This window comes from Sminthopsis crassicaudata, chromosome 3, assembly GCF_048593235.1.
Source record: "Sminthopsis crassicaudata isolate SCR6 chromosome 3, ASM4859323v1, whole genome shotgun sequence".
NCBI lineage: Eukaryota > Metazoa > Chordata > Mammalia > Dasyuromorphia > Dasyuridae > Sminthopsis > Sminthopsis crassicaudata.
The window spans coordinates 434,547,448-434,566,841 of NC_133619.1; the positions used below are offsets into that span (position 1 = coordinate 434,547,448).

Sequence of the window (19,394 nt, forward strand, 5' to 3'; positions counted from 1 at the left end):
ATAGTAGCTCTGTCATTCCCTTCTTATGATCACTTTTTATTTTGCATTATAGTCACTGGCATATTGGGCCAAAATCAGTGCCACCTAGGAGCCAGCTGGTATTAGCAATGAGAGGCAAATGTTAAATTTTCAGTGTGAACATTTATACTTTGGAAATTGGCAAACACTACAAATCAGAGCTTGTGTTTTATTGATTTTCTAGACAAGAAAATTATGAAGAAAATGTTAATAATGTAGATTAAATATACATTCTGTTGTGGGCATATATTTTAATAGTATTTCATTTTTTCTAATCATATGTAATGAATGTATTTTTTTTTCAGTCACTTGTTAAACAATTATTAGAATGCCTGTACAAAATTCTTTACTAACAGTAGTTTATAAGCCCTCAGTAATGTTTTACTTTTTAACCAATCTGCCACAGTAATTAGTAATAAAAGTATTTAATTCAATGATAGTATAAATAAATTTAATCATGTGACAATCTGATTCTGAAGGTTATTTGGAATTTATTAAGGGAAGAGATGGGGCAGGAGGAGGGAAAGGGAGGGAGATAGAGTCAAACCTGTCCTTTAGGGAGATCATATTGATAGCTGGTATTTAAAGAAAGCCAGAGAAGCCAGGAGACAAAAATGAGGCAGGATACACATTCCAGATACAGCAGAGATAATTACTGAAAATGCCCTGAGTTGGGAGATGGAAAATCTTGTTAGAGTAATAGCAGAGGCCAGTATCATGGATCATAGAATTATAAGGGGTGGGGGTGGTATAAAATGTAAGAAAATTAGAGACATGGGAGTAGCAGGTTTATGAAGGGCTTTGAATGATAAACAAAGCATTTTATAATTGATCTTGGAGTTGACAATGAGCCACTGTCAAACCCAATAGCTATATGAAGGGATGTGCAGGTAGAAAATAGATGTAACTATGAAGGGATAACTAATGACTTTCACACTGAATAGCTGCTGATATCTCCAACTGATGTCATCAGGCTTCTTTGTCAGACCTGTTGCCTACTAGTTTTCCTTTGCTTGCTCAAAAGGCACTTTTCTCTGATCCAGGTAATGTCAACTGATTATTTTCAGGTTCACTTAATAATAGCTAGCATATCTATTGGTCTAACTATTTATCTATATAGTGCTTTATGGCTTGCAGAGCACTTAGTATATGTTATCTTATTTGATTCTCACTACAATCTGGGAGGTATGTGCTATTATCATCATGTAAAGGTAAGGAAACTGAGGTATAGTTTAAATGATTTCCCTGAGGTCATCTAGTGTCTCAGGTGGTATTTGAACTCAGGTTGTCCTGCCCCCAAGTCTAGCACTCTACTGTATCTTCTATCTGTGTACCATCTATTCTGTACACTATCTTTACGGGATGTTGTTATAGTTCTTTCATTGAATCTTTTAGTTCCCTTCACCATGGGAGGGTACCATGATTAATTAATAAACCCCTCTCCTGAAAAAGATATTTCCTATTCCTTCAATTTTATCTAGGAGCTTACTACTGTTTCAGCTTCCTTCTGTGCATAAATTGAGGCAGCTGGATCTGGAGTCAGGCAGTCCTTGGCTACTTATTATTTGTGTAAACTTGAGCAAGTCATTTAATCTGTTTACCTGTTTCCTCAGTTTCCTCAATTGTAATATAGGGAAAATAATTGCACCTATTCTTAGTGTTGTCATGAAGATCAAATGAGATAATATTTGTAAAGTGCCTGACACATTGTAGGTACCATATAAATGCTATTTTTATCTATCATTATTTCTAGGTACAGCATTCAGCTTAAGTGCTATCCTCAAATCTATATACATAGTTCAGGTCTTTATTTACTGAAAGGTGTTGAGATTAGAAATATTTTCCTTAGCAGAAAGGACTAAACCTCATTCTCCTAGTCAACCTCATTTGCCAATAGCTATGAAATTTGTTTTGCTTTTGTTTTCAGCTAGGATCTTCAGTGGATAGTTAGGATACTCTTCTTGTTACTCAAAGTGCCACATAAGAGGCAAGTGCCCAGGCTAATATGAAGTTTGCCTTCAAACTAAATGGTTTTTTTCTCTTCTCTGAACTTTAATTCTATCTTCTATAATCCAGCTTTCCTGGATCTTTCCATTCAATTGTCACCCAACTTGGTCAAAAACCCATTTCAGTTCTTAAGTTGAATCATATCTTCCCAGGGGTCTAGCTCTACAAAGAGACAAAGGAAACACTTTGGAAGAGAAAATACTTTACCCCACCAGCTCTTCTGTCCTATGTAAAGTAGAAATGGCTAGATTAGCTAGAGAAATCTAAGACTATTGACTTATCTCTTTTACCAGAAACACATCATAGCCTGTTCTCTTTCTCCAGCTTTTTTATACTTGTATGTAGAATTTTTCTCTCTCTTGCTAGATTATACTTTTATTTTTTATCTGCCATAGTACCTAGTACAGAAATTCATAGGTTCATAAAATCTTATATTTAGTCCATTGACTACTGACACTTTTTAGTATGGATATACTTACCAACATAAAAAAGTTTTTTTTTTTTTTTTTTTTTTTTCCTGGACCTATAAGTGATTGTTATACTGTTTAGTATCCAGTGAGAAATTACATGACAAAAAGGTATTATGAATTCAAAAGATAAACAAAGTAAACTTTTATTAATCCTATCTATATTTGAAAAATAGGAATACATCTGTGACAGAGTTCAATCTATAGAAAGTATTCTTATTTATTTTACTGAGGAGTCATTTAATGAGATGGATCCCAAGTAATAGCATTTCACAGGTTGGAAACTACCATATCAAGTCCACCTTTCACATAGGGCACCTTAAATGTTTGTCAGACATAAATAGAGCAAAGGATTCTTCATCTGTGTAGCAGTCTTTAAAATAAAAGCCAGAAGAATGTTTGTGGCAGCCCTCTTTGTAGTGGCCAGAAACTGGAAACTACATAGATGCCCATCAATTGGAGAATGGCTGAATAAATTATGGTATATGAATGTTATGGAATATTATTGTTCTGTAAGAAATGACCAACAGGATGATTTCAGAGAGGCCTAGAGAGACTTACATGAACTGATGCTGAGTGAAATGAGCAGGACCAGGAAATCGTTGTATACTTCAGCAACAACACTATATGATGATCAATTCTGATGGACGCGGGTCTCTTCAACAATGAGATGGACCAAATCAATTCCAATAGTAATGAACTAAACCAGCTACACCCAGCAAAAGAACTTTCGGAGATGTCTATGGACCATTACATAGAATTCTCAATCTCTCTAATTTTATCCACCTGCATTTTGGATTTCCTTCACAGGATAATTGTACACTATTTCAAAGTCTGATTCTTTTTGCACAGCAAAATAACTGTTTGGTCATGTATATATATATATATTGTATTTAATTTCTATTCTAAAATATTTAACATGTATTGGTCAACCTGCCATGGGAGGAGGAGGGGAGAAGGAGGGGAAAAGTTGGAACAAAAGGTTTGGCAATTGTCAATGTTGTAAAATTACCCATGCATATATCTGGTAAATAAAAACTATTAAAATATAAATAAAATAAAATAAAAGCCAGAAACCAAAAGATGAGCTTATCAAAGAGATCAAGGTTCTTAGATGCAGAGAGAAAGCTAGGGCACAAATTCTTTGGGCCTCATCTTTCTCACATTTAACCTCTAGTTTTTAAGGCCTTTGGGACCTATCCAGTTCTAGAAAATTACCTGATAGTCATGCACACAAAAATTCTCTTTCTCTTAAAAATATCCAATTTTCTTTAAATAGTATGTCCAGCCTCTCTTCCCCTCTGAGACTGTTGCCACTTTCAAGAAGTTAATTTTATTTTTAAGGATTATATATGCTACAACAGCTCGAGCTACATAATGAGACAGATGGGGAGAGAAGGCTTCATTTTTTGTAAAGCCTAAGATAAACAATATCTGCTTCATTCTTGAGGACTTTTTTTTTTTTTTTCCAAGAGGACTATTTTAATCGACCTTGGAGCTCTAGCCCTTGCAATGTTGCTAAAGAGCAAGAGAAAGTAAATAGGAGGGGATCAGGGGCAGAAGCAAACACAGGAGGGGGGGTGCATAATTCCAAAGTCCCAGAGTGGTTCCAGAACTTCCAGCCGCAATTACACTTTCACTGAATTAAGAGTTCACGGGGAGCAGAGGGTGGGAAAGTGAGGATAAGGTGTGGGTACCACCTGCCTGCGGCTTTTGTCCTGGTTCTCCTTTGCTGGCGCCTGACCTTGGGCTAGGTGCGGTAGGTCGAGATAAAATTGTGCACGGCCCTCCAACTTCTATCAGGGAGCCAGCCTCTCGTAGGGCACCTACTCTTTGCTAGATCGGTGAGATAGCGTGCAGTGTGCTTCCAAGTGCCCGGCTTTGAACACCAGGCAATCTCGTAGGGAGATAAGAAAGAAAAGGGGTTTCGTTTGAAAGGATACTCCCTCCTCTCCGTACTCATAAGGAGAAGCGGTTCTGTCTTAGAATATGCACACGCAGGAAGAAGTGGCTGTTTTAAACATGCACACAGCTAGGAGAGACGGGTTCCACTCCTGGTTTTGGCATCGGGTCCCAGAGTTCAAGTCCTTCCTCTGCACTTTACACCATGAGTGACCTTGGACAAATCACTTACATATCCTTAGGCCTCAGTTTCCTCCTCTATAAAATGATGAAGTTGAACGAGATAACCTCTAAATTAATTTCCAACTTTAAACCTACCGTTTTTATGGTCAGACCAGTACTTTAGGACGGGGAAAGAACCTCTCCGTCTCCCCCTCCCCCCAAACAGGAATGGAGAGGAGGGATAAAGATTCCCAACAAGCCATTTCCCACTCCCTTTTCCCCCAGTACTCACTCGCGTGGACACCCACGCAAACCTGGACCCATTCCATCCTCCCCCCCAAGTCAGCTAGGCGGGGGCGGGGGGTTTTAGGAGGAGGAGGAGCCTGGAGGAAGCGGCCAGCCTTAATGGGCGTAGTCTCTGGCTACCCCACCCTCTGGGCGGACGGGGGCGGGGCGTTACCGGGGCTGTGTCGGGGAGTCCCGGCCCTTGGGTGGAATAGAGTGAAGTACTAGAGAGATTCAAGGAGCAACTTCCACGCTCCCCCGCCACCATCGCTGCCACTGCGTTTTCCTTCTCCGCACCGTCTCGGAAGCAGAGAGAAAGGAGTCCGACCGGGGAGCCCCAGTGTAGGGGTCGGAAGCCCGACATGATGGACTTGGAACTACCCCCGTCGCAACAGGTGCTGCTGCCGGCACCTCCGGGACCGGCGAAGGGGGGGGAGGGACATAGACGTCACACACACCAGACCGAGGCTGGGGGGGGGGGGAGACGTCACGCCTTCGGGAGGTAGGGGGCACAGACGTCACGTCTACGGGAACTGGGACAGGGAGGGGGAGCGGAGAGAGACGACCCTTCTCTTTTCTCTGGACGGTCCACCGGAGAGAGGGGACAGCGGGTAGGGCCGGAGTCGGGGAGGAGTCTGACATTAAAGGAAAAATAACTCAACCCCCCCTCATTTTCAGGGGAGAATGGAGGGGGAGGGGTGAAGGATGGCGCCCTTGGGGGACGAAGATGGGAAGTCCCTGGGATTCAGGGGATGCAGAGTAGGAGAGGGGGGCAGCTCCCCCCGCCTCACTTTGTCACGCGCGTGTAACTAGCTCCGGCGCGCCAAGTCGTCTTTCCTTTGGGAGGAGGGAAGGAGACGTGTGGGAGGGGGCGGGGATTCCCAGCTCTGGGTGGGAGGGGGAGGCGCGAGAGGGGGGCAACAGCTGTTCCCGCCCCCGCGACCTCTTCCGGGTGCCCCTCCTTCCCCCAGGTCGCCGCACTGCGGCTGCGCGGGTGCGGGTGTGGGGTGAGGAGGCGTCTCTGATCCTTTCCATCTGCCCCGAGGGAGGGGGTGGGATGAAGCCTGCGCCGTCCCGCCCCTACGCTGCTCCCCTGGGTCTGGTTGTCAAGGGAGGAGAAGCTCCCTGGGCGCCTGCCGGGCCTGCTCGGGCTTCTTTCGTCCCTTCACCCGTCCATTCCTGAGCAGCTCTCCCTGGCCTTGAAGCCTGCGTGCTCAGTCGCCAGGGGGAGGATGAGGTATGGGCTGGACTTGGACCCCTGGGGTCTGCGAGGAGTGGACGAGCCTCCGTGGTGCGGGGCGCTTGTCTGGGATGGAAGCCTAGGCTTCTCTGGAGAGTTATCTTCTGTAGCCCACTCCCCCAATTACTGCATCATGGGGGCCGGGCGGGGAAAGGGTTGTTTTTTCTCATGCTCCCCCCTCCCGCTAGCCATTTTTGGGTTACAGAGAAAAACAAATGCTTTAAAGACTCGTTAGCTGCGGGCTTCTAAAGTGACCTAAATCGCCCTCAGAGACTGTATGAAGCCGTCAAAAAACTTAATGATGTGTCCCTAGCTGACTGGTACCCCGGGCACGGACCGTGGTAGAAGAGAGCACGGCTCGGATTGTGCATCGGATGAAGTTCCCAAGAGCCATTTGCCGCCTGTCTCCGGGAAGAAAATTGAGAATTCTGAGTTCCGTTTACCTTGCCTCCTACTCCTCCCTCCCCCTCCTCCCTTTATTACAAAACTTGGGAATTTTGGAAATGTCTATTCTAAAAGTCACAGGCATCCGACAACCCAGACACCCCAGCTCCATTATTCCTAAATTTGTGCTTTTTTCTTGCCGTGGTGGAGCTGGTGTGAATGCATTTTTCTAGCTTCAGTGAAAGTTATATGTTGTTGCTCACAGCTGCCCTAGATTGGCCCCTTTATGCTTTATAGCGTGCCAGCCTTTAAAGTGCTGAAGGCCAGGGACAAGTTGGAGCTGTTGATCTGTTGCGCAATTGTTATTTTCCCCAGGGCTGCTTTGTCTTTGGATTTGGTTTTTCCGGATTGTAGCTCTAAAATGTGTAAGGCAGAATAGGTTCAGTTTGTGTGTGTGTGTGTGTGTGTGTGTGTGTGTGTGTGTGTGTGTGTGTGTGTGTGTGTGTGTTTGCAGCGGTGGGCAAGTGTAGAATAGAATTTGATGAGAGTTTTTGTTTTCTTTAAAATGAGGTTTGTTTATGCTCGAACATTAAACATTTTACTTAAAACGACTTTTCTAGGTTTTTTGTTGTTGTTTTTTTTTTTTTGCCTTGGGTGGATGGCTTTTCCCACAATCTCGCTTCCTTCCTTACCCAGTTATAACATTTCTCTATTTCTTTTCATGCTGCCTTTTTATGTAAGGACAGATGGTGGGATACTTGTTTCATAATGATCTTTTGCTAGTAAGTTCTATAGTCTGAGTTGGAAGGATTTGGAAGTAAGTTCTTTTTTTATTACAAATCATGGTACATTTTAAAAATCTGACAAAAGTAAATAGATTATTAAAATTTTTCTGTTTCATTTGAATTTTTTAAAAGATCGTTTCATGGAAATTTTTAATTTGATCTTGATCATCAGGTTTTGGAATGCCTTCTTTTTTGAAAGCTGTTATCAATACTTGGTATGACTAAAGAGTTCATTTTTTTCACCTTGTTTTTTGGATACCAAATCAGGGCATCATAGGACCCAATGAAATTGTATAATCTTGGACTATCCCTAAGAATGATTTTGATTTTGTGCTTTATTAGCTTACTTTATAAAGATAAATGTACTGTTGGATTCAAAACTGAGACTCTAGATGCTGCTTTGAAAATATACAACATACTATTCAAGATTCATTTTTGGAGATGGAAAATGTTTTGGAAAATAATATTCAAATGAATCCTAAAATTCATGCTTGAGAAAACAAAATATGGGGAATAGAATTATAACAAAATGGCAAAATTTTATCACTAAGGAATCAGTTTGAAAGTCAGTAAAAAAAAATACAAGGAGGCTTTAGAGCTGATAGTAAAAAAAAAATAAAGACAATGATGTTTTGTAATCTTTGCTAGATATCGTTAAAGGAATAAAAAGTAGGTTCTTGGCCTTCTGAAGCCTCTTCTTTAAAATCTGTTAATTTATTAAGATCCAGTGAGATAATATTTGTAAAAAGTGCTTAGCACAATACCTCACACATAAAAGATTATTATTCCCTTCTCATCTTATTCCTTTCCCTTCCCTGTTTCCCTTATGATACTGTACTGGAACATATTGTCGCCATCTTTACACAGGAGAAAAAGGAGAGCAGTTTAGTTTAACTTGAAGTTCTCCATACCCCTCAAAGAAACTTTACATTTATTTTCTTGTACACTGTGCTACAGATGAGAGATTCAGTTACTTTTAAACTGCAGTGATAAAAGTGTCAAGTATAAAGAGAATAGAGGAAAAATCAGACATCTCTTAATAGAGCAACTTGACATTTTAGTTATTTGAAGCTTGTTGAGATATTTTGAAAACACCATGTAAGAGGATGTATACAACATCCCTCTCCCCCTCAGGATTTTCACAGCAAAAAATAACTGCTTTTTGCCGGATAAATTTGAATTTTCTTTGACAATGAGGACAAGCTTTCATTCTCTGAATAACAAGGTTAAATCGAGATTAATTATAATATATTTTCCTTAATATTTTTCTATTTCTTTCAAGATAATTTATGAACAGACCTTCAGTATGCTTATAGAAGAGCAAAAGGCATTTCTTTAGCTAATGCCTGAATGAAATCCAATGAGATTTGGGGAAAATCTCAGGGTTTGTTTTTTTTTCCCCCTTTTTTTTCTTTGTTCTGAACTCTCTTAAAACATTACCATTATTCACACTTTTGGGTACCAAGAAAAGAGCTGCTTTTATACTAAAAATTTATTTTAAAGGGAAATGGCACATTTTCATAAAAAGTAGGTAAACTGAGGAAAACTGAAGAAGTTAATGGTTTTAGGATTTTTAATATTTACTATTTTCTAGTCTCTAATATATTTATACTGTAGTGTGTGTGTGTGTGTGTGTGTGTTGACTGAATTTGAGTTGAATATCAATCATGGGGGGAAATTCGATTAGCATAAATAAAACATAATTGCCTGTTTAGTACTTTTGAACTAAAGAAAACACAAAGTTTAAGAAGTCTTCAGATTAATTAAGTAGCTGAAGTTTTTATCTTTTTTTTTTTTCCCCCCTAAGCAATCTGGGGTTAAGTGATTTATCCAGGGTCACACATCTAGTAAGTGTAACTTGTCAGGGTCCTACTTGACTTCAGGGCTGTAGCTCTGTCTGCTGCACCTTCTAGCTGCCTCAAAGTTTACATTGTTTTTAGCAATGTCACATTCAAAATAAAATAACTATCTGCTTTTGTTTTCAATGAAAAATTGTTGTATTCTAAGTTGTTAATTCAATTGTTGGATTTCATAGTATAGTCAACTTAATCGAACTAAATGGATATGTCTAGTCAGAAGATTTCAAAAATTTGTGTTTAGTTCAAGCAGATTATGGAAATATTTAAACATCAAATATAAAAGAAAATGTTATAGATTTTATCAGATACTGAATAATTGAACTGATATGTTTTAAATTTTTTTAAAGCAGGGGGAAACAATGGAAGTGTTCTCAGAAATATAGCATTTGTATTTTAAAATTTACATGACTCTCAAGAGCAAAAAGCCAAAAAACCTATCATAAAAAACTTATTGAATTAATTCATCCTCATTTCAGTTAGTGCATTTTTCTGTTTAAGAGCCATAAATATACTTTAATATTAGAATTAAGTCTGAGAATGAAGTAACAAATTATCACAAAAGACATTTTTTACTCTTTGGCAGAACCTAGATGTATGAAGAGAAATACTAACTTTTGAATGTAGTTCCTCTTATGGTTTGCTTTTGATCTGATACTATTAAATACAAAGGCTAAACATAAAATTGATTTAGGAGCCAAGTCCATCTTTTATTGGTTAGTGTTAATAAGTGACTCTTGAAAACCATTATACTTTAGCATATCAACACAGTCTAAAGGATTTTTTTTAAAGTTTGTAAATACTTAGCTTTTTTTTTTTTTTTTTTTTTTTTTTTTTTCCTTCTTTCACAAGCTTTACAAACTATGACTTTTGGACTGTGATATCAGTAACACATTGATGTTTAGCCTTTTTTTTTTTTTTTTTTCTTAAGCTCAGATAAGGGAAATCATCCAACTAGATGGGAGAAATACTTGCTCTGCCTAATTCATAGTTATTTCTCTCTTTATTCATGATATTTATTACTCATTTGATAGCTAGCTGTGTCATATTTGACTATTTTTCATGTATTTATTTGTGTATTTATCTATTTATCCTTTATTTCCCTAGCTAGATTATAAACTTATTGAGCTATTCTCATTCCTTCTGTCCCATGCACTACCTATTGTATAATGCGTATTTGTTGAAGGTAGATCTAAACCTTTGGTTAGGTAGCTTTCATCCTATCATTTTAGGTGATGTGTTTTATCTGTGCACACTTGACTGACACCAAGCACTTTTTAACATTTTTTTCAAAGTGAAATTTCTGAAATTCAATAAATGATGATTCATGAACTCTTCCCAGAGGTTTGAGCAACATCTGTGTCATCAAAGTCCTTTTCTTCATTTGAGTTAGGAAAAGGTTCTTTTACTCATTTGAAATGTGGACTTTACATTGGTAGTACCTGAGAGGTTGAGATACTTAGGGCCAACTCAGAGAAAGTCAGTTAGGACAGACTATTTGGAGAGGATTCCATAATGACCCACATCTGAGAGGCAGTGTTGGAACTTAGTAGAAAGGCAAGGCACCAGGAAATCCCATTATTGCAGCTCTGCCCTTGACCAGTTGTGTGATTTTGGGCAAGTCATCCAGCCTTTCTGAGCCTGCCTACGTGACTGTTTTGTAGAGATCTGCTTGACAATTGAAATAGTATTTTGTATTTATGGGTTTCTCATATAAGGGAACTAGTGACAGGACCTGGATATCATAATTGTTTGCTGAATACTGATTTTGTGGAATGGCTTCACTGTATAGACTTTTGAGGTGTGGGATTAGGCCTATTTTTTAAAAAATTAGCTTACATAATAGTAAATTATTGCAACACTGCTAATAGATTAGGGAGTGGGCATGTTCCCTGTACCTCCCATCTCTCACAGGCTCCCCACCCTATATACTTATGCTAGTTCAGAGTTTGTACTGTATATACAAATGGTATATACAATTGTTCCTTGACTGCATATTTGGTATTGCCACTTCCTTTTGGATGTATGTAAATGTTTTAGTGTTCAATAGAAGCAATTATCAAAATTTTTTTCCTTAGGAAGTTGTGTTTTGTAATTTTAGTTAGCCTTCAGTAATTTGATGTTGGCTTTTAGTACATTTTTCCTAATACTGAGTTGTTTTTTAAAATCACTCTTTGGCTGGAAAATAAATATACTACTACTGAGTAAAGTATGTGTTTTTAAAAATTAAGGAATCTAAAATAGGAGAATTAGAATTTAGGAGAATGTAGAATTCTCCTACATTCAGAGAAATTGAATTTTAATCATGTTTTTCAGATAGGAATCCTTTACTTCCTAATAGGAATATACCCAAATTCATGTTTTTGTCTAAAAATATAAATTCAGAGAATTTGTGAGGAAAGAAATGATATGGATATGATGATTAACTCATCTTTATATTGGATATACAGTTCACTTTTTAAATTTGAATTCAAATTTATTGCCTACTATGCATAAGACTCTGCTGATATAGCGACAAAAGTAATAATAATGATTAAAAAAAACTTGTCTCTACTCTTATTCTATATAATATAACATATAGACGTAAAAGCATTTATGTGCTAGCACATAGTAGGAACTTAATAAATGTTTAAGTGATTCATTGAAAAGCAAATACAAAATAATTTGAGGAAAGGAGTGAAACACTAACGATTGTGGGATGGGGAAGACATTGAATCTTGGAGGAAACAAAGGGTTCTAAGAGGCAGAGGTAAGTACTTTTTAATGACATAAGATTAAAGTGTTTGAAGAAATTAACTAGGAAAAAAAAAAAAAGAAAGAAACCGAGCTGGCTTGCCTTTCTTCTTTGTTTCCAAGGTCTTTCTCTTTAGGCTTGTGGGACCCTCTACCAAACTGACTAGATCATCCTACAGCTAAGGTTGTTCTTGCTTTGCTATGTTGATTTTCAGAATATCTAGATGGTCTTTGAAACTGAACACAGAAAGGAACTAAGGGATAATCTCTAATTGCCAAATCTGCAGCCTTTTTTTTTTTTTTTTAATTTGTCTTTTCTAACCTTTTTATAGCATTTGATACTATTGATCACCTTCTATTCTTTTTCTTCACGAAGTTTTAAAGACACTGATTTTTCTTCATTTTTCTCTTATCTTTCTGCCCTCCCCCTTTGCTGGATATTTATTGGCATTCTTCTCCCCCATCTCCCCCCAGGTTCTGTTCTTAGATAAAGAATTTATTCTTTTGGCAATCTCATCAGTTTCCATGGGTTCATGAAACAATCTCTACACAAATAACTCCCAGATTTTTATCCAGCTGTAGTCTTTCTCCTGAGTTGCAGGACAGAATCACCAATTATTGTCCGAACATCTTGAACTGAATATTCTATAGATTTCTCAAACTCAGCATAATCAAAATAATTCATTTTCTGAACTCTTCTTTCTTTTTGACTTGCCTGTTTCTTTTTGTTCACCTAGATTCATCATTTAGGAGTTATTCTCATCTTTTCTTTTCCCTCCCAACCATCCAAATGTTACTAAGTCTCATTGGTTCTACTTCCACAATATTTAAAAAGTATTGTGTCTTTGGCCATTCCTCTGTCATTACCTCTTGCCAGGACTATTTCAATATCCTCCTAATTGCTCTCTTTGCCTCAAAGTTCTCCCCTCTTTACATCACTTTCCATAAAACTACCAAAATGATACTTCTAAAGTATCAAACATGTCATTTTCTTAGTCAAAAAGTTCCAGAGACTCTTCACCAGATTGACCTACTTGCTGCTTGTCCTATGAGACATGCAATCTCTTAAACTTTCACAAAGATTGTCCCCCTTTTTTAGAATTTACTTCTCATTTCTACTTCTTATTTTTCCTCTTTAAAGCTCAGGCAAAATGCTAGTTCCTCAATCAGACATTTACTTATTTCCATAGTTGTTGCATGATCCCTTTCCCATTACTTTGTACGTATGTCATATTTTAGCTACTTTGTAAATACCATTTTTCCTAATAGAAAATAAGCTTTTGGAATGGTGTCTACATCCTTAGGGCATTGAATCCTTAGTGGAGAATCACAATTGGCCATCATTGAGACCAGGTATCTGGTTCAATAGCAGTTGAAGTTCACATCTCTTTAAAATCTCCAATTGTTGTTTTTAGACTTATTTTATGTGAAACCCTCAGAACTCAAAATTTACAAATTTGAAGTTTTTACTATTAGAGGTACAGAGATTTACTTCCTAGTAGCCCCAGTGAAAGGTAGAGCCAGAAAAAAAATCCTCACATCTGGGAATAGAAAGAAATGGAGGTGGAGACATCTAAAATTCTTGGTCTAAGACTGACTTGAATAGGGGCAGCTAGGTGGCGCAGTAGATAGAGCACCAGCCCTGAATTCGGGAGGACAGGAGTTCAAATTTGGTCTCAGACACTTAATACTTCCTAGCTGTGTGACCCTGGGCAAGTCACTTAACCACAGCCTCAGGGGGAAAAAAAAAAAAAAAAGAAAAGATTGACTTGAATAGCTATGGAGAATCTTCTTCCCTCCCAATCACTACATACTTGTAGACATTGGATAGAAGAGAAAAGTCAATGCAAGTTATAATTAGCATCTAAAAACAATTGAGAATACTGCTCTAGAATTTGAGGGATTTCCATATCTTATGATTTTCGGTTTTGGCCCCTGTCATTCCTACTTAAATAAGAATATGATGGAACATAGAATTCACCTTTTTCCTGAATTGTGGCAATATCTGGACTATATATTCCCTAGATAAGGAAGTATGTCCTAGGGAGAGTACTGTAGTTATATGACTCTTGATTAAGGATAATTGAAAATATTGTAACTTTGAGTGTTAGGACCCAAGTATTCTCTCAAGTCATTAGATAAAAATTGAGCTTATCTTTTGAAAGCGCTGATATATTACTAAACTAATAGTGTGACTTTGGGTGACTCTGCTAGATCTATTTGTTTGTTTGTTTTTTAATCCGCAAAATGAGGATTAAACTAGCTTGGATCTAATGATCCTTCCAAACTCTCAACATTTGGTTGTAAATAAGTAGTTCCTTTAGCAAATACATTCTGTGATCTTTTCATGGTATAACACTGGGTGCTAAACTGTCATGATAAGATGAATGTTGCACAGGGTTATTCATTCTAAGCCTGAAGGAAGAATGTCTTCACGTTGATATGACCAGAGAAGGAAGGCAGGGTCTCTCTTCTTAATTACTTTGCATATATTAGATATTTATCCAATGCAATAAACATAAATGCCTGCTACATGGCTGGACAATGTACTAGGTGCTGGTTCCTGCCCACAAGGAGCTTAACAATCTATTGAGTGGAAGATGATATATAAAAGGAGGGATAGAGACCAAAGGGGACATCTTTTTTCCCTGGATTTGAAACCAGGCAAAACAAGCAATTGAAATGGAGTGAGCAAATTTCTGCTCTTTATAAAGGTAGGCAGTAGGAGGAGTTTGCTAGGGAGGTAGTATCAGTCAAATATCTACATATTTATTTATCTATAGTAGATAGAACATAAGTTCCTTGAGCAGGGATGCTAATCTTTTTTAAGTATCTTCAGAGCTTTAGCATAATAGTTATTTAATAAGTGCTTATTGAATTGAAGGCATGCTTTCTAGGACCTCTTTTTGGGAAACTTTCAGCTTATACATGTGTCCAGAAGTCTTAGTAGTCAGGAGAGAAATGGGGAGAAGTAACAGCAATAGTGAGTACTAATTCCCCTTCACCCCATTATCATCATCATTTATTATTGTAGGATTCTTTGATTTGATATGTTTCCTACCCCAGATCACATATCTGCAGCTTTAAAAGGATAGGTTAGGAACTAGGCCCAAGATTTCACTGGCATAGAGAACTGGTGAGGAAGCTTTCTTTGTCTTCACCTTCTGGATACTCTTAGAAATACCATTAAGAATTCATTTTATTTTTACATGTTCTTATACTTTTCGGTGAGATACTTTAGCTATTTGGATAGGTTTTTTCCTTTCCTCCCTTTCTCCCCAAAGACTTATTTGTATTTCTATCAGGAATTTTTAGGTGAATCCTGTGAGTTGGAATGGAGATGGAAGTAGGAAGGAGATTTATTTAACAAATCCTTGAGATATCTTTGTGGATTTGAACTCTAGCATAATAGGGACTTTGATTCCTTTAAGAAATGACCAGCAAGGGAATAATTATGAAAGGTAGATAAGAGTGCTGCTGTGAATAATCACTAAAGAAAATATAAATGGAAATAATTTTGTCAACAGTGAGTTTGTGTTTTCCTTCCTTCCTTCCTCTCTCCCTCCCTCCTTCCCTCCCTCCCTCCTTCTTTCCTTCCTTCTCTCCCTCCCTCCCTCCTTCCCTCCCTCCCTCCTTCCCTCCTTCCTTCCCTCCCTCCCCCCTCCTTCCCTCCCTCCCTCCCTCCCTCCCTCCCTCCTTCCCTCCCTCCCTCCCTCCCTCCCTCCCTCCCTCCCTCCCTCCCTCCCTCCCTCCCTCCCTTCCTTCCTTCCTTCCTTCCTTCCTTCCTTCCTTCCTTCCTTCTTTCCTTCCTTCTTTCCTTCCTTCCTTCCTTCCTTCCTTCCTTCCTTCCTTCCTTCCTTCCTTCCTTCCTTCCTTCCTTCCTTCTACCTTTTTTTGCAAAATGATCAGTGATCTTATTCTATATTTTAGAGAAATTACAGATAATCTAAGAAATGCAGAAATTTTAAAAATAATCTTTGTGGGATCATGATGCAATATAGTTGGAAATATGATTTTTAAAAATGCAGGCCTAAATAGTGATAAAAATAACTTTAGTAAGGTTAAAAACCAAGTTATAGGAAAAAATTTACATTTAAAATTAACTATAAATATAACATATTAACATTTTAGAGTAGGATCCCAACAAAGCTAGAAATTTAAATCATTGAAAACTTATAGGTGGAAAACAAAATGAATTCAAGGTTAAGGAACCCAGAAAATTACAAATTAATATACCAAAATCGAGCATAAGGAAATAAATTATTCAACTAAGTTAATTTCAATAAGATAATAAAAGAAAAATTGAAATGCTAAACAAGGCCCAATATGATGTAGTGAATAGAGTACTGGATTTGGAATTAGGAAAAGCTGGGTTCTTATCTCCAGCCTCAGGTGACCCTGGGAAAGGGGCCCAGTAGCTTCTCTATGCTACAGGGAAGTGAAGAAAATGAAATAGTTGGATTATATGGACCATTAAAGTTTTTCAGCTTTAAAACTATGACCTGAACTAAACAGTTATTTTAAAGAACAAAACTCATAAAATTGGCAGTTGTACTTAGGAAGAAAAAACAAAATCAGAAATTAGGAGAAATCACAATGAATGCAAAAAAAAGAAATTTATCAGAAATTGTACATCATAATATATCGGTAACACTTTCAGTATAAATGGAAAGGCACTTATAAAATAGCCAGGCAGTGGAGGGCTGGAGAGTCAGAGCATCTGAGTTCAGGTTCTGTTTTCTGACAGATACTGGCCTTGTGACCCTGGGTAAATCCCTTAACCTCTCTGCTCAGAATTTTAAGACTCTAAGGTGCAGAACAATTGGCTGACATGCATGGGTAAAAGGAGTTTCCTAACTAGTAATTCCTAATATCCTTATAGTTACAGATCTGGATCTTCTCCACTCCATCCCAAAGCCTAATGGACAAAAGAGGAAATAGTTGATGATGATATTTATAATACTAGCTAGTATTTATTCTAGCACTTTAAGGTTTGCGCAATCCTCTAGATATATTACTTTATTTAAACTTTACAACAACTCTGTTAGATGGTATTCTCCGCATTTTACAGATAAGAAATCTGTGACTGGCAAAGATTACAGAGGTTGCTCAGAGTCACACAACTAATGGATTTGAATGTAGGTCTTCCTAATTCTTAAGACCAGTACTTTGTTCACTGGGACATCTAGCTGCCTTCAGATAATAAAATAAGAAGAAAATAAATGAGGTGCAATTTTTATTTTTATTTTTTTTTTGAGGTGCAATTTTTAGAAGCATCAAATGAACAAGTAATATGTATACTGCACAAACTATTTTCCAAAATAAAGACTTCATTAAAGCATTCTTTATCAATATTTAATCAATGTTATTAGAGTAGTGATATAAAATATTAAAATTTGAATATTTTTATTCAGACGTGAATAAAGTTACATTGTGTCCTCTCCTCCATCTCTCATTTTGATCAAGTGGAATTTATAGCAAGAATATAGCAGTAGTTTTTAATTACAATACAACTAATACAATATGAAATAATCAGTATTTGTAGTATCATTGTAAATTATTCAGCTTCTTACACTTTGGTCTAACTAACTGGTCTTTTTTCTCTCATACATGACATTCCACCTCCCATCCCAGCTCTTTTGCATTCCCAGATTATGTGTTGCATGTGTGCACGTCCACGTGCACGTGCACACACACACACACACACACACACACACACACACACAATTTGTTAAAATGTCAACCAATAGGACTAAAGAGAATGTAAGCACATAGGTTCGAATTTGAATTTATTTGGAGAGAGGGACAAGAAAATTATATTTTAGAGATAAGGAAGAGCAGAGTTTTGGGGAGGAGTACATAGCATTTCTGTCCTTGTCTGGGTAGACAGCGTTTTTCTTTCTAAGGTAGGAAAACTGGGAGAGCATCCTGGTACAATGTAAAGATTTCAAAATCAGAAGACCAGGGTTCACATCTCAACTTTGCTGTTAGTTACATGTGTGACTTGGGACAGTCATTTAACATACCTGGGCCTCAGTTTCTTTATCTGTAAATGCCAATAGACTAAGTGATATACCTTTCAGTAATAAATTTCTGAATCTGTCTCTAACATTTATTAGCATTGAGACACATAGACATATCACTTCATATCCCTAACCTTTAATTTTTTCATTTAAAAAAAGCAGGTATTATTTGTCCTATTTAGCTTTCAGAATTGGGAAGAAAATGTTTATAAAATTTATTATTTAAACATGAATAGTAATTGTTATAAATGCCATATAAGTAGCATTGCCTAATGCTAAGAATGTAGGGGAAGGAAGGTTGACTTGGGGATCAGGAAGAGCATTTTGGAGGATATGCTATTTGAAATGGGGTTTCAAATATGGATAAGATTTTGATAAGTGAAGATTAACATTTCAGTAGAAGGAACAAGTGTGAACAATGGTAGGAAAGCTCCGTGAGTGTTTGGACATGGCAGTTAGCTCATATTGGCTGGACCTTCTGTGACTAAATTCCTTACCTAGAATGTAATCAGGTGGTGGTGTGAAGGATGGTATCAAGGAAAAAAAAAGGCTGGAGATAGGAAAACTAATTAAAAAGTAGTTGTCATAGTTCAGGCATGAAGTGGTGTTGCCAGATTTCATGTCACAATAACTTAAAATTGGAAGTAAATAAAAGCTTACATTTAAAGAAGCATTCTGCTTCTGATAGGTCTGCTATGCAACCCAATGTTGTTTTGAAATCTCTGTGGTTCTAATAGGTGAGAAAAACTACTTTCAGTTGCATCATAGACTTAGAGCCAGTCACCTGCTTTTATTTTATTATTGGTCTTTCCTTCTTAAGATAGGAAAGGATTTTTTCCCTTGAAAAATTCTCTAGGGTGTATTGCTTTGGATGTTTAGTTTGTAGTAGTGATCCCAAAGTGGGGAAAGTAAAAGAAGATAGCCCTCTAAACAATTTCTTTCTTGTAGTTTAACCAGAAACATGGCTTGTAAGATCAAACTTTTGGAACCGAATGAGGTTTATAGGTTTTGTATTACAAAACTTCCTTATTATCTTTTTCAAGTCTCAGTTGAGGATCTGGAATTTTCATAGCTTTAAGTCCTTAACCTAGAAATCTTACTGACCTTTGGTGGTTCACCTTGTTTAGCCTTTCATTCTACATACTTTAAAAAATAAAAATAAAAACAAAACCTTGAACAGTTAAGTGGGTGTGCAGGTTTGGTATCCTTCTCTGTTAGTGGTGGAAGTACATCTGTGTCCTAGAAGTGAGACTGAAGTTTCTTTTACTCATAAAAATATTCCATAAAAATACATTGAAAGTATTATTAGAGGTAAAGAAAAAAGTCTTGGTGGCCAAAAGCATCTATTCATTGAACCTCTGAGATTTTTATTCTAAGTTCCCTTTAAGTGAAGAGATGCTTCCTGAGGTTATTTTATAAAAGAGCATTTTATGTATATGTGTTCTCTAGGTAGAGATTGGTATGAAAGATAAGAGAGGGAAGACCAGAGGCAAATACAGTAAGGGAGAGCACTGCAGAGCCATGCTAAATGA

The 19,394-nt window shown here is 37.4% G+C and overlaps 1 protein-coding gene across 3 annotated transcripts in view; it reads left to right on the top strand.

The window, feature by feature from the left end:
- The first annotated feature begins 5,006 nt into the window (after positions 1-5,006).
- NFE2L2 (NFE2 like bZIP transcription factor 2) overlaps positions 5,007-19,394 on the top strand; it is a 33,482-nt gene continuing 19,094 nt past the window's right edge. Inside the window, exon 1 of one of the 3 annotated variants that reach the window (XM_074303021.1) lies at positions 5,007-5,236. In XM_074303021.1, the coding sequence (XP_074159122.1) occupies positions 5,204-5,236 (33 nt within the window). In that variant the 5' untranslated portion in view covers positions 5,007-5,203. Of the gene's footprint in view, positions 5,237-5,360; positions 5,453-5,931; positions 6,079-19,394 lie in introns of those variants that run through there. The other 2 variants (XM_074303024.1, XM_074303022.1) reach the window with 2 other exon arrangements.